Source organism: Boleophthalmus pectinirostris, unplaced genomic scaffold, assembly GCF_026225935.1.
Source record: "Boleophthalmus pectinirostris isolate CB_2022bp ecotype Guang Dong unplaced genomic scaffold, ASM2622593v1 HiC_scaffold_19, whole genome shotgun sequence".
Classification (NCBI taxonomy): Eukaryota; Metazoa; Chordata; class Actinopteri; order Gobiiformes; family Gobiidae; genus Boleophthalmus; species Boleophthalmus pectinirostris.
In genome coordinates this window covers 40,487,217-40,501,298 of record NW_026571140.1, presented here as the reverse complement: position 1 = coordinate 40,501,298, position 14,082 = coordinate 40,487,217, and the positions used below count along the sequence as shown (strand labels likewise).

At 40.7% G+C, this 14,082-nt stretch overlaps 1 protein-coding gene across 1 annotated transcript in view; it reads left to right on the top strand.

Annotated features, from left to right (window-relative positions):
- LOC110172755 (EMILIN-1-like) overlaps positions 1-14,082 on the top strand; it is a 96,583-nt gene that overhangs the window by 70,240 nt on the left and 12,261 nt on the right. Inside the window, exons 3-5 of the mRNA XM_055154354.1 lie at positions 7,434-7,864; positions 9,259-9,512; positions 9,676-9,846. Of these exons, the coding sequence (XP_055010329.1) occupies positions 7,434-7,864; positions 9,259-9,512; positions 9,676-9,846 (856 nt within the window). The remainder of the gene's footprint in view (positions 1-7,433; positions 7,865-9,258; positions 9,513-9,675; positions 9,847-14,082) is intronic.

Below are 14,082 nucleotides of genomic sequence, written 5' to 3'. Positions count from 1 at the left end.
CATGATACGATACATATCTCAATACGTAGGTCACGATACGATACATATCTCGATACGTAGGTCACGATACGATACATATCTCGATACGTAGGTCACGATACGATACATATCTCAATACATAGGCCACGATATGATACATACCTCGATACAGTTTACTTTCGATTCACTGCTTATACAATATATCTGGGCGATACATAGGGAAAATTGAGTACAGTGTCTAGGTCTGGGTATCATTAAAAAGTTGCCGATATGATGCGTACTGTACCTACTATAAGACACACTTAAAATCCTTTGATTTTCTCAAAAATCAACAGTGCACCTTATAATTAGGTGCACCTTACGTATTAATTCTGTTGTGTTTACTGACCTCGAACTGATTTTATGTGGTACATGGGGTTAAAAAATCTGTCAAATGTTTTAGTACGACTTTGGTAAACTACGAACTATTGATGGATTGTCGGAGAATTACGGCTTTATTATGGCCGCATCAGCGCACAAGGAGCGAGCTGTTTTTACAGCGCTTATAGTTTATGCAAATTAGCCATGTGGTTTTAAGTTTTGTTTCTGTAAAATGTAAACAGATGTGCTTAAAGCTGCATTAAACACATTCTTACTCAATGTATATTTGAGTCATCCTTGTAGGAAATAAAATCCAAACTTAAATTATCCACCCACATTCACATTTATAATAAAACATTTAGGCGACGCCAGGTGAATTACACCACAATCTGCCAATGGATCGTGCCTGGACTAAAGGGTCAGTCTCAAATGTCATCCGGTTGTTTCGCTTAATGCACCTTATAATCCAGTGCAATTTATGTATGAAAATAGATGAGAGAATTCATCAGAACAGTGAAAATGTCAAATGTGTTGCACAAACAAGTTTCTTGCCACTAATCAAACAACAAAACTGTAGCACTGTAACAAAATAATTTAGTAAAATACACCAAAAATACTTTTTTATATATAGCAATATATCGATACAGCAGCCCATGATATCGATACTTTATCACATCACATTAAGCGATACCATATATGGATATTTTGATATTTTTGCAATACTGTCCATGAGTTTCAGAATGATGAACAGTTATGCCCGTTGCCATAGTGATTAACAATTTAAGACTAAATATTATATCTTTTAAATGAGGGAAAGTCTTTACACTGTTACATGTGACAGGAAGTTGAACCGTCCCCTCATTATCGCTGTGTGTTCTCTGTGTCGTCATCATCAGCTCATCGTTCAGCTCCGGCTCTGTCCCTGTGGAGCGGAGTTACTGTCTCGTCCTTCAGGGCTGGGTCCGCATGAGCTCATGGTGGACGTATTTGTGGTGGACACGGCTCAAGTTTAAACTCAGACAAACCGAAGATCAGTGAGTGAGAAAAACCCTGAGTGACCACAGCTTTAGTCTGTTAGAAAAAAGGGAAAGTCCAGCACTGGGTTCGTGTTTACAACAGTGAGTTTACGAGGAAATGGTTTTAGAGACACGAGATCAGAGGAGACCGCCGCGTGACATTTCTGGTCAAGGATCTGTCGTCTGTATGTGTTATTGTTTTTCCTGGAATGTTTTACAGTATGACATTTCATTTAACTATCTCCATGGAGACAAGCACACCACATAAACAGTCCAAGTTACTGGTCAGGTCTGTGGAGACAAAATCTAGGAAGAATTAGAAAATGGCCCAGTTTTCTTCATCTACACACCGCAAAAACCAAAATCTAACCAAGTTAAGATGACTTGAGTTAAGAAAACGTCATGATTTGAGTAAATTTCACTTGACAAGTAAAATTATCTACCAGTGGATCAAGACTTTTTGTACTTAAAATATGAAAATACATCTTGTTACACTTAAGATAAAAAGAAAAACAACAACTCTTTGCACTTAAAAAGAGAAACTAAATGAAATGTTTGTTGAATTAAGAAAAACACACATTTTCCATTTTACTTGTCAAGCTGAATTGAGTCAAATAAAGTCAAATGTTCTTAATTTAAGTCATTTTAAATTACCTAGATATGACTTTTTGCAGTTCATGTGTCAGCTTCTCCTGGAGGCAGCCTAAACAGAGGATCTTAAGAAAGAGACTTGGAGAGTTAGAAAAGGTCTCTTTATTAATTCAGGCAGATTCAGGTCTCAAGATTCAAGTTGATTCAGCGTGATTTTGCCTACGCGGCGTCTCTCTGTGCGTCGGTCGTCCTTCGACAACGCAGTCGGCGTTTCCCCCACTGATGCGCAGAAAAACTGGGTGCCTTTTATACCAGCATAACTGTTGAGTTCACATCTTCATGGAAACATACACAGCACTTTGTCCCAACACGTGTCCCATAACAGATTGGCAGATGCTAAAGGTTGGAGATACACCCCTTATTTGTCCCATATACATTCACCATTGACACTCCAAAGTCCAAAAACATACACAGCATGTAACAGGGCAAATTACAGGGCGTATTAACATATGAATGAAACTTTAAAAACACAGGGTAGAAGCCCACACATGTCATTGTAGAGTTCCATTATGTTCAGCTCATCAACCACACCTCAGTTTTCATCATTTCTCCACGGACACACAACTCTGAACGCACTGGGCACATGTGATTAAAAGAGATGAGGTGCTAAATTCCAGATGATTCCGAACGGCACATACGTCTGTGTAACGCAGGGGTCTCCAACCTGTAGCTCGGGAGTTAGTTACGAGTTGCTCTCCACCCCCTTTCAAGTCGCTCACCAAGGCATTTCTGATTTCTTACATGTATTGTCCTGAATAACTCAAATTTGATTAATTAAATGCCTGATGTCTGATTTTGTGCACTCATAAATTAATAATAGCTTATGTTTTTTGGGGTGTCAAATTATCACGTTAATTGCGATTGATTAATTACAGTCATATTTAGCGCGTTATGTTTTTTAATTGTGTTAATCTTATTTTTAATCTCTAACTTTACTGTTTCTGTACATGAGTTGCCTTATTATAAAATCTGTTTTTATGTGTTGTTAGGACACAGTCTCGCACTGTGCAGTCCTGCTCCGCTCGCTCCCGCAAAGAATTGTAGCCTAATTTTCATTCCCGTTCTCGTCCGCATCTGTGATAAACCTGCACACGTCTGATCTCTGAAAACATCGCGACACAGACACAGAACAGACTCACCATCAGCATCAACATCCCTCTGTCACAGAAAGAACATCTATATTCCACTGAGTCGTGTCCTTTAGTAGAAGCTGAACCGCATCAGCACAAGAGCGATTTTTTTTTTTCTTCTCTCTGCTTAGTTTATGCAAATTAGCCATGCTGTTTTAAGTTTCGTTTCTGTGAGACTTGCACAAATCTGCATTAAACACATTATAATGTCAAACAGCTGATGTGGCTCTAGAGTGTTTATGTTTATATGTTGTAAAGTTGAGTTTATTTATGCAGATTAGTAATAGTAATAATAATGATGACACTTATATAAAAACATTAATGATAATATGAAAATAATGTAATAATGAATTCAAATGAAAATACCTCAAGTTGAAGCTTTTCTCAGCAATTTTTAGGTGAGATTAAAAAAGAGATGAATTAGATTAATTAATTACAGATCATAATTAATTAATCTCTCAATTTTTTGTATCGCTTGACAGGACTATATGTTTTATCTAACTGTACCCCATGGAAGTCTTGCCGTGGGTCTTGTGTATACTTTATTTCCAGCGACCGCTAAAATGAGTAGCTCTCTGGAATTTTCGTTTTGTAAAGGTAGCTCACCCGAGGATAAAGTTTGGAGACCCCTGGTGTAACGGGTATAAAAGCTATAGACAGTGTAGTAGTAGTGGTAGTAGTAATAGTAATATTGTTGGGCTAGAACCAGAAGAACAGATGTGACTCAGGGAGAGACTGGTAAGTTGCCTTTGATTGTACCATTATTATTAAGAGTGCGACAATAGATAAAGTAACAGTGTGAGAATGACCATTCAGTGTAAGAGAAAACACAATATTTACAATATTTAAGATAAGATAAGATAAGATAAGATAAGATAATCCTTTATTGCAGGGGTGTCAAACTCATTTTGGTCCGGGGGCCGTATCCAACCGACTTTGATCCCAAAGTGTCCGGATCAGAAAACTCATGTCATATAAACCCCAAAAGTAACAATAAGTTCAAATATTTGTGAAGAGAAACACAAATCTATTACAGAAATCTTTTTTAATTGATGAACTCTTTCTTTTACAAAATATTATAATATTATGAACAACCTGAAACTTTAAGAAAAATACAATTTCAACACAATGTTTTAACAATAATTTGTATGCAAATAGGAATAAGTCAGTTTTTCTTGGAAAATCCTGCACTCGGCTCCACTTTTCTCATTTTGGACATTTTTCTGATGAGGGTGTCACAGTCAACAGTTAAAGCGTTTGGAAAGAGACAAGTCTTCATTTGTGCTGCTCTGGTGGGAGGGGCCACGTACAGAGACGCTGGAGACGCTGCTGTGATAAACACCACAGAAAATTACCAATATTTTAATAGAAAATATAATTTAAATATTTTAGTAGAAAATCACCCAAGGGCCAGATTAAAGGTCTTGGAGGGCCGGATCTGGCCCCCGGGCCTTATGTTTGACACCTGTGCTTTATTGTCTCCCATGGGAGAAATTTGTCTTGGGACAGGGGGTAACACGCTTTATCAAAAAAACAAAACAAAAACAGGACCAACACAACACAAAGCACCACATAAACAAACACCATAGAACAAAAATAAATATGAGACCAAGTATGACCACGAGTGATGCACCAACAGGACCTTTACATTAGTCTTAACAGGCAAACCCTTTGCATTCTTGTATTCTATTAATAATTGCACATTCCCCTTGAGCCTATGTGCAGTTTTAAGTGCACATTCCCTAAGCCTTTTATAATTATTTTTTAACTGCACTATCTGACTTTAGCAGATTAACAGCTAGTGGCACGAAAAGAATGTTTGAATCTGTTCAGTTTACATTTATAAAGTTCAGAGATCCATCCATCCATTTTCTTCTGCTTATCCAGGGCCGGGTCGCGGGGGCAGCAGTCTAAGCAGAGACTCCCAGACTTCCTTCTAGTAAATGGATCTCTGAACTCTCTGAAGGAAGTCTGGGAGTTCAGAGATCCATTTACTGGAATAATTAAGTTTATGAAGGTTCATCTGAATGACTGAGATGGCACATAGATCAAGCGTGACTGGTAGAAGAACAGTTCCACGCACACAAAAAAATAAGGAACGGTTTGAGCCCAGAGGAAGAGAGTCCGTGAGGAGTGGGAGTAGCAGAAGTGCGAGAGTTAGTGTCAGCTGCAAGAGCCTCCTACCAGTCCGGACAGAGAGAGTAGGATGTTGGGGGTTCCTGGCAGGAATCTCCACAGTGAGTTGAGTTGCGTTTTCTTGTTGTTCAGTTCAGTTCATTGGGCTAGAAACCTTTCCGTAGCTCGCCATCACACAAAAAAAACTGGCCAGTTCCATTAAGTTTTGCGCTAGTAATCGCTCCTGCAGCAACATTCACCTGCCCGTCTCTTCATTTTACCGTTGATCACATTTACTTCAGTGGGTTTTATCAGGTTCGGTCTGTCTGCCCAGTGTCGGGAACTACACCGGAAGCTGTAATCGCATGTTTCCAAACGTCTTCCTGGTTTGGAAACTACCACAAAAACATAATGCATGTTTTTGTGGTAGTTTTGAGGAAAAAAAAACACCTGTAGATTAATAAATACAAGAGATATTTGTTTAATGCCATACTGTGGAACATTCAAGTGAAGCAATAACATCACAAGTCAATCCTAAACGTTACACAGCGCACCTTTAAGACACTGCGGTAACACTTTATAACTACAATTTAAAGGCTCTTGAGGTCAGAATAAGCAGTATTCTGGCTGCTTCTAATTCTAATGCATTGATTGTCTGAGAATCAGGAAGTGTGGGCTTTGCATGCTAGTTGTTGTTAGCTGTAAGAGTTGTGAAAAGCGCTTATAAACTGATCGTGGACGCTCTGAATGCTTGGAGATGTTACTGCTTTGTCTGGAATGTTTCACAGTATGGCATTAAACATTTTTATCTTCAGGGAGACCAAACCAGATGTGGTTACAGGTCAGATCTGTGGAGAGGCGACCCCGCTCACAGTCAGAATGTCTGTTTTTCTTGGTATATTTGAGCAATAAAACCACCTGTAATTGAATAAATGTAAAGTAGAGCTGTAACTTTGTCTGGTTTGGTCTCCCTGAAGATTGATTAATGCCATACTGTGAAACATTCCAGACAAAGCAATAACATCTCCATGGACAAAATGATTTGATGGACCCTCAACCAGAAAAGTTACACAATGCACCTTTAAATTAGGCAAAGATGTGGTACAAGTTCCAGTTATTATGCACTTTCCGTCACGTGACCCCTATAGCAACGGTACCTACGCCGCCATGACACCGGGCAACACTGTCATTGACTTCAGTAACATCGGAGAAACATGGGCAGGTTTTGTTGTGTATTTGGTTGTTCTAGACGCTCTGAAAGGGATAAAACAATTTGTTTCTTCACTGTTCCTCTGGAAATGACTCATCAGGAGCTCAAACAAGGGAATTATCGAAAAAAAGACGCGGATTATGGCTAGAGAACATAAACCGTGAAGAGATTTCCTATTGTACCATCAAGACACCTGAAGTTTCATCAAGGTATTTGCTATTTAAATTGTTTCATAGCTTATTTAATGAAAGAAGCACATTTACTGAACTAAAATGTCATTAATTTATCCAGGAAAACCCGCACTAGTTTACGATTCAACGAACCCACACTGGTCCTGAGATCAACATGATGCACGAGTCGAAGAGTCTGTGAGCCGAACCTCGAAAGAATCGGCCATGAAAAGATCCTCGCGAATGTTAGAAAGATCCACTCGCAAAAAGTGATTAATTCTAGAAGACATAGTTGTGGATAAACAAGACAATAAAGAAAACATCGGTCGTACGACGAGTGACATGTTTATATGTGCGTTGGAAGATACAGTTTCTACTGCCACTCACACTGCAGATGTTTTCTTTTTACATTTTGGTTCAGTAAATGTGCTTCTCTCATTAAATAAGCTATGAAACAGTTTAAATAGCAAATACCTTAATGAAACTCCGGGCGTCTTGATGGTACCATATAAAATCTCTTCGCGGTTTATGTTCTCTAGCCATAATTCGTGTTTTTTTTTTGATAATTCCCTTGTTTGAGCTCCTGATGAGTCATTTCTAGAGGAACAGTGAAGAAAGAATTGTTTTATCCCTTTCAGAGCGTCTAGAACAACCAAATACACAACAAAACCTGCCCATGTTTCTCCGATGCTGCTGAAGTCAATGACATGGCAGCGTAGGTACCGTTGCTATAGGGGTCACATGACGGTGCAAAGCCTCTATATGTCAGCGATAACAAATGGTTTTCCTTGTTTCTCTGCAGATATCGGACGTACATGCGCCCGAGGTACAAAGTGGCGTACAAGATGGTGACTGAGATGGAGTGGAAATGCTGCCAGGGCTACAGCGGCGAAGACTGCAACACGCCCCCCGCTGGTGGGACTGGGGTAGTGCCCGGACACAACGGAAACCACAACTACGGGCAGGGAGGAAGTAACACGAACTACGGACAAGGAGGAACGAACACGAACTATGGACAAGGAGGAAGCAACACGAACTACGGGCAAACGGGGACCGATTTTGGAGCCGGACACGGGACAAATTACGGGGGAGGAAACGGGAACGGATATGGAGGGTCCGGGACCAACACAAACTATGGGCAAGGGGGAAGCACGGGGGGAGGAGGGAGGGTCAGTGGGGGAGGGGGGACGAGCTTCGGTGGATCTGGTACGGGACAGAGCGGAGGGAGCACGGGTGAGTAGATTCTATAATTATTTTATTTAAAGCTTAGTCTTCTATACATGCATCCTGAATTTTGGACTTCAGATCATCACACAATTCATACTGGGAAGGATCCTCCAAAAAATTTTGCATCAAACCTCCATGTTCGTTTTCCCAGTGGGATGCGTCTATTGACAAAGTCGATCTTTTCAAGTCTTTTGAACCATATCACTTTTGTTTCTGGTTCTGATATTGTCATATTTTAGTTTTGGGATTCGGACATCGTAATTGTGTGGTTGTTGGATCCTAACAGCGGAAAACGGGCTTCGGAAGTTTGTGAACTCCATAAATGCAAAAGGGAATCAGATGTGTGTGACTGTAAACCTTTGTTCAAACTGTTTCTCTTCCCAACGGAATTGAAAAATAGTGAAAGGTGAAGGTGATGGGCAGGATTGATCCACAGGAAAAACCAAAAAGCAAACGTTTGACTGACTAAGAAATCATCCCGAGTTTGCAGCGAATATTTTGTATGTGGAGCATCGTCAAAGCAAAATCCCGTTTGTTAATGGAGAGGAGCAGAAGACAAACAGACTGAGCTGCACTTTCTTGTTCTTGTGGTTTTACAGCAACATCACGTCTTGGTCTCTTTGCAGTGGAAGGTGTTTCTTGGTGAACAGTTGGTGCCTTTCGCTTTGGGTTTGACTTTTTAAATTCGTAACCGAGGTTGAGTGAGGGATCGGGGTTTTGCTTTGTTGGCGCTCCACATACAAAATTTTCGCTGCAAACTCGAGATGATTTCTTAGTCAGTCAAATGTTTCCTTTTTGGTTCTTCCTGTGGATCAATCCTGCCCATCACCTTCACCTTTCACTAATTTTCAATTCCGCTGGGAAGGGAAACAGTTTGAACGGAGGTTTGCAGTCACACACATCTGATTCACTTTTGCATTTATGGAGTTCGCAAACTTCTCATTTCTCGAGCCGTTTTCCGCTGTTAGGATCCAACAACCGTGTGACAATATCAGAACCAGAAACAAAAGCAATATGGTCCAAAAGACTTGAAAAGATCGACTTTGACAATAGACGCATCCCACTGGGAAAACAAACATGGCGGGACACTTGGGGCATTTAAAGTTCATACTGGAGATCACATACAAGATGCATTTAATTGGAAATGTGAACGACATCGCAAAAAAACAAAAAAAAAACAGAAAAGGAGGAATGAAAGAAAAGAAATATTGTACCCCAGCTTTAAAACAGTTTGCTCATAGTTTAGTTTGCTGGTTTTCCCCTCATTTCCCGTGTCAATAAAAACTGCTATAACCATAAATATCTCTAAACAATACTGTATTATCTTGTGTTTCTACTTGTGTTTCACCAGTTTATAAACTGTAAGAACTATTCTCATATATTACTCGTGCCTCCTCCAGGTCGTGGGGACAGTGAGCGGGTCCGAAGACTCGAGGACCAGATCCAGAAAATGACCAAGACCCTCCAGGACCTCCAGACCAACATGAACCGACCAGCAGGGGGCAGCACCGGGGGAGGGGCTACCACTGGGGGGACCTGGGGGGGAGGAGGGGGCACAGGGGGGAGGAACCCGGCCGACGCCGCTCAGCCCGAAATCACAGAAACCATCAACAGTATTCAGACCAAACTGGACCAGCTGGACAACCGCACTCAGGTCAGTAAACGACCTACACGATGGACCTATATGTATAATTTTGATAATTTCACCCTTCTTCTTGGAAATCTAACCTAAGATAAATTTCATGTTTTAAAAAATGTAATAAGTTCTCTCCTTATGTCAGTAAAAATCCTTTGTTTTGCTCCTTGTGTTTGTCTAGGCTCATGATAAAACCCTGGTGAGCATCAACAACCACCTGGTGAACGGGAAAGGGAACGACGTGGACGGGGGGACGTCAGGGGGGGTGACAGGGTCGGTCCTGACGTCGCTGAAGGAGGAGGTCCTGAGGGAGCTGGAGAGGAGGGTGTCCCTGTCCTGCTCCGCCTGCCAGGTAACACCGACAACTACTGATATAAGACTGAGTTTATTTATTTATTTCCAGACAGATCCTAACTATGGTGTTTCAGTAACATTATCTACTGTTCCTAGTTATTTTGTGGCTGTTTTAAAGCAAACTAAACCTAAATCTAACTGTGTGCTGCCTTCAGTGGCCTCTGTGATTTCAAGTAGTTGGTGACATCACATAAAACTGCCTTGATCATTGGCTGCACGGGCAGAGTTTGAAGTGTGAATACCTGTTAGACCAATCACACTCATCCTTATACCTCCAAACCTCATCCACCCCTTTTCCTCCCTCACTCTCCCGTTTAGTCCTCTAGACCCTGCCCCTCCTTCTCCCTCTCTCTCCCCTTTAGTCCTCCAGACTTTGTTCCTCCTCCCCCTCACTCAACCCCTTTAGTCCTCCAGACCCCGCCTACTTCTCCTCCCTCACTCTCCCCTTTAGTCCTCCAGACCCTGCCCCTCACTCTCCCCTTTAGTCCTCCAGACCCTGCCCCTCACTCTCCCCTTTAGTCCTCCAGACCCTGCCCCTCACTCTCCCCTTTAGTCCACCAGACCCCGCCCACTTCTCCTCCCTCCCTCAACCCCTTTAGTCCTCCAGACCCCGACTACTTCTCCTCCCTCACTCTTCCCTTTAGTCCTCCAGATCACTTCTCCTCGCTCACTCTCCTCTTTAGTCCTCCAGACTCCGCCCCTACTTCGCCCCTCACTCGTCCCTTTAATCCTCCAGATCCTGTCCCTTGTCTTCCCTCTCTCTCCCCTTTAGTCCTCCAGACCCCCCCCTCACTCTCCCCTTTAGTCCTCCAGACTTTGTTCCTCCTCCCCCTCACTCAACCCCTTTAGTCCTCCAGACCCCGCCTACTTTTCCTCCCTCACTCTCCCCTTTAGCCCTCCAGACCCTGCCCCTCACTCTCCCCTTTAGTCCTCCAGGTTCTCCAGGTATCTCCTCCCTCAGTTCTGTCCCTTTAGAGTTTAGGTCTTTAGTCTCATTTTAAGGAAGAGGTTTTATTTTCCACTATGTTCTAACACTGTATTTGTCATCCGTGCATGTTTGAGCCATCTAGAGATCTTGTAAGTTACGTGTTAAAGGTCCTATATTAAACAAAATTCACTCTTGTGAGCTTTTAGTCATCTTATAATGTTGTTACTTCCTCAAAAAAAAGACCTGGAGATGTGTTTTGTTTCATTCATACATGTTTGAGTAAAACTTTATTATCAGTCTGTCAACATTTTCAAAGCTCAACATGTTCTGTTCCACCTTGTGATGTCATTTAGTGGTAGTTTTCAGGTTAACAGCTCCTTTTACCTTTAGTTCAGTAGAGATTTGGAAATTCCAGGTCTGTTTGTGATGAAGAAACTACATTATAACCAGTGTTGTGAAAGTGACTTTTAAAATGTAATCCCCTACAGATTACAGATTACATACACCAAAATGTAGTTTGTAACGTAATCCAATAAATTATTTAAAGTGAGTAATGTAATCTGAATACTTTGGATTACTTGATTTGCTGTAGAGAAGCAAAGACGAGGAAATCTTCACTTAAGATGTTTTGTTTGTTAAAAGAAAATAAAAAGCCCAAACTTTACTGAACCAAATTAAAAATATTATTGATAGAAGAAGAGGAAACACGTCCACGCAGCAGGATTTAGTCCTGTTAAATCCTGTTTTAGACCTTTTTTAGTCCTGCTTTAGAACTGGTTTTAGACATGGTTTTGATCTAGTTTAGATCTAGTTTAGACCTGGTTTTAGTCCTGATTTAGTCCTGGTTTAGTCCTGGTTTAGACCTGGTTTTAGACCTGGTTTAGACCTGTTTCAGACCTGGTTTAGATCTAGTTTTGATCTAGTTTCTGGTTTTAGACCTGGTTTAGACCTGGTTTAGTCCTGGTTTAGACCTGGTTTTAGACCTGGTTTAGACCTGTTTCAGACCTGGTTTAAATCTAGTTTAGATCTTATTTAGACCTGGTTTAGATCCTGATTTAGTCCTGGTTTAGACCTGGTTTAGATCTAGTTTAGGTCTAGTTTAGACCTGGTTTTAGTCCTGATTTAGTCCTGGTTTAGACCTGGTTTAGACCTGTTTCAGACCTGGTTTAGATCTAGTTTTGATCTAGTTTAGACCTGGTTTTAGACCTGTTTCAGACCTGGTTTAGATCTAGTTTAGATCTAGTTTAGACCTGGTTTTAGTCCTGATTTAGATCTAGTTTAGACCTGGTTTTAGTCCTGGTTTAGGTCTAGTTTAGACCTGGTTTTAGTCCTGATTTAGTCCTGGTTTAGAGCTGGTTTAGACCTGGTTTTAGACCTGGTTTAGACCTGTTTCAGACCTGGTTTAGATCTAGTTTAGACCTGGTTTTAGTCCTGGTTTAGATCTAGTTTAGACCTGGTTTAGTCCTGGTTTAGACCTGTTTCAAACCTGGTTTAGATCTAGTTTAGACCTGGTTTTAGTCCTGATTTAGTCCTGGTTTTGTCCTGGTTTTGTCCTGGTTTAGACCTGGTTTTAGTCCTGGTTTAGATCTAGTTTAGATCTAGTTTAGACCTGGTTTTAGTCCTGGTTTTGTCCTGGTTTAGACCTGGTTAAGATCTCAGGAAAATACCGCAGTTTAATCCATTTATTTCAACAAAGTAACTGTAATCCAATTACCACTCACTGAAACAGTAACTGTAACTGAATACAGTTACTCATAATTTGTACTCTGATTACATACTGGTACATGTAATCTGTTACTCCCCGACACTGATTATAACACAGATTACCAGTTAAACCAGGACAAGTGAGCGCTGCTGCCTCAGAGTGCAGGATCTGTCTTTATCGAAGAGTTAAACATGTTTTTTGCGTTACATTCTTGTGAGTCTTGAGTCAGCATTAGCTCCGACCACATTCACACGTTCAACCAAGTGTCAAGTGATTTATAGAAAGGTAAACCACAGCCCTCTAGTGGGCAAAGGAGATACTGCAAGTGAAGTATTTGTTCACAGGAAAAGCTCTGCACACTTGAGTAGGCAACTGGTCAGTCAAATCAAAATGTAGTTTGAAATAGATTAGAAGACAGACATATAGATTAAAGAAGTAGAAACTGATAATCCATGTGTCATTCGTTCATTCGTTTTTCAAAATAAAATAAAAAAAATAAGCAAATGACAAAACAACAGTTTTCTTCATTATTTGTCTTCAAAACTAAAATGAAAAATCGGATAACAATACTTTTTTTCAGTTTTCGATTTTGTGTTTAAATGAATAATGGAAAAAACAGATAATGGTTGCTTCTCGTTTCCGTGACTTAAACCGCGATGCTGGACTTTTGCGCCACATACAGACTGAACCAGGACTAAACCAGGTCTAAACCAGAACTAATCCAGGTCTATACCGTTTCATAAGTCTGTTTTTGTCTGTTTTTCACATTTTTAAGACAGTATAAATCAGCTACAGCACCTTAAATACTCTGTCTACAGATAAACATATAAATCTATATCCAGGGTTCCCACTTTTTTCACCGACAAAATTTCAAAACTTTTCCATGACTTTTTCATGACTTAAAGTGAATTTTGCATGACTTTACAGCACCCACATGTGTAGAATTGGAATTAATAGAATTAAGGATCACTGAGTCCCTCTGTCCAGTCCAGCTTTGGAAATCTGTGAGTGTTGTTGAACAGATCAGTGTCTTTGGAGAGTCACTGCAGCCAAGTGTTGAAAACTGTTTTTATCAGCTACAGAACATCACTAAACTCAGACCAATTTTATCAAATGCTGATCTTGAAATGATTGTTCACTCTTTTATTTCATCTCGTTTAGATTATTGTAATTCTCTTTTTACTTGTTTTAATGCTTCTACATTTAAGCCGCTGCAACTTGTACAAAACGCAGCTGCAAGATTTTAACAGGAGCAAACAGAAGAACACACGTCACACCAGTTTTATCTTCACTGCACTGTCTTCCTGTTAAGTTTCGTGTTGATTTTAAAATAGTGGTTTTAACTTACAGAGCTTTAAATGGACAGACCCCCAGTACATCAGTGATTTACCGCGCCCCTACACCTCAGGCCACACCCTCCGGTCCTCTGGTCACGGCCTCTTGATGGTCCCAAAGACCCGATTTAAAACTCGGGATGACGTTTGCTTTCAGGCTGTGGCTCCCAAATTATGGAATGCCCTTTCCCCGGCTCGACATGAGGCAGACTCTATAGACTCTTTTAAAAAGCAGCTCAAGACGCTGCTATTTAGATAAGCTTTTAG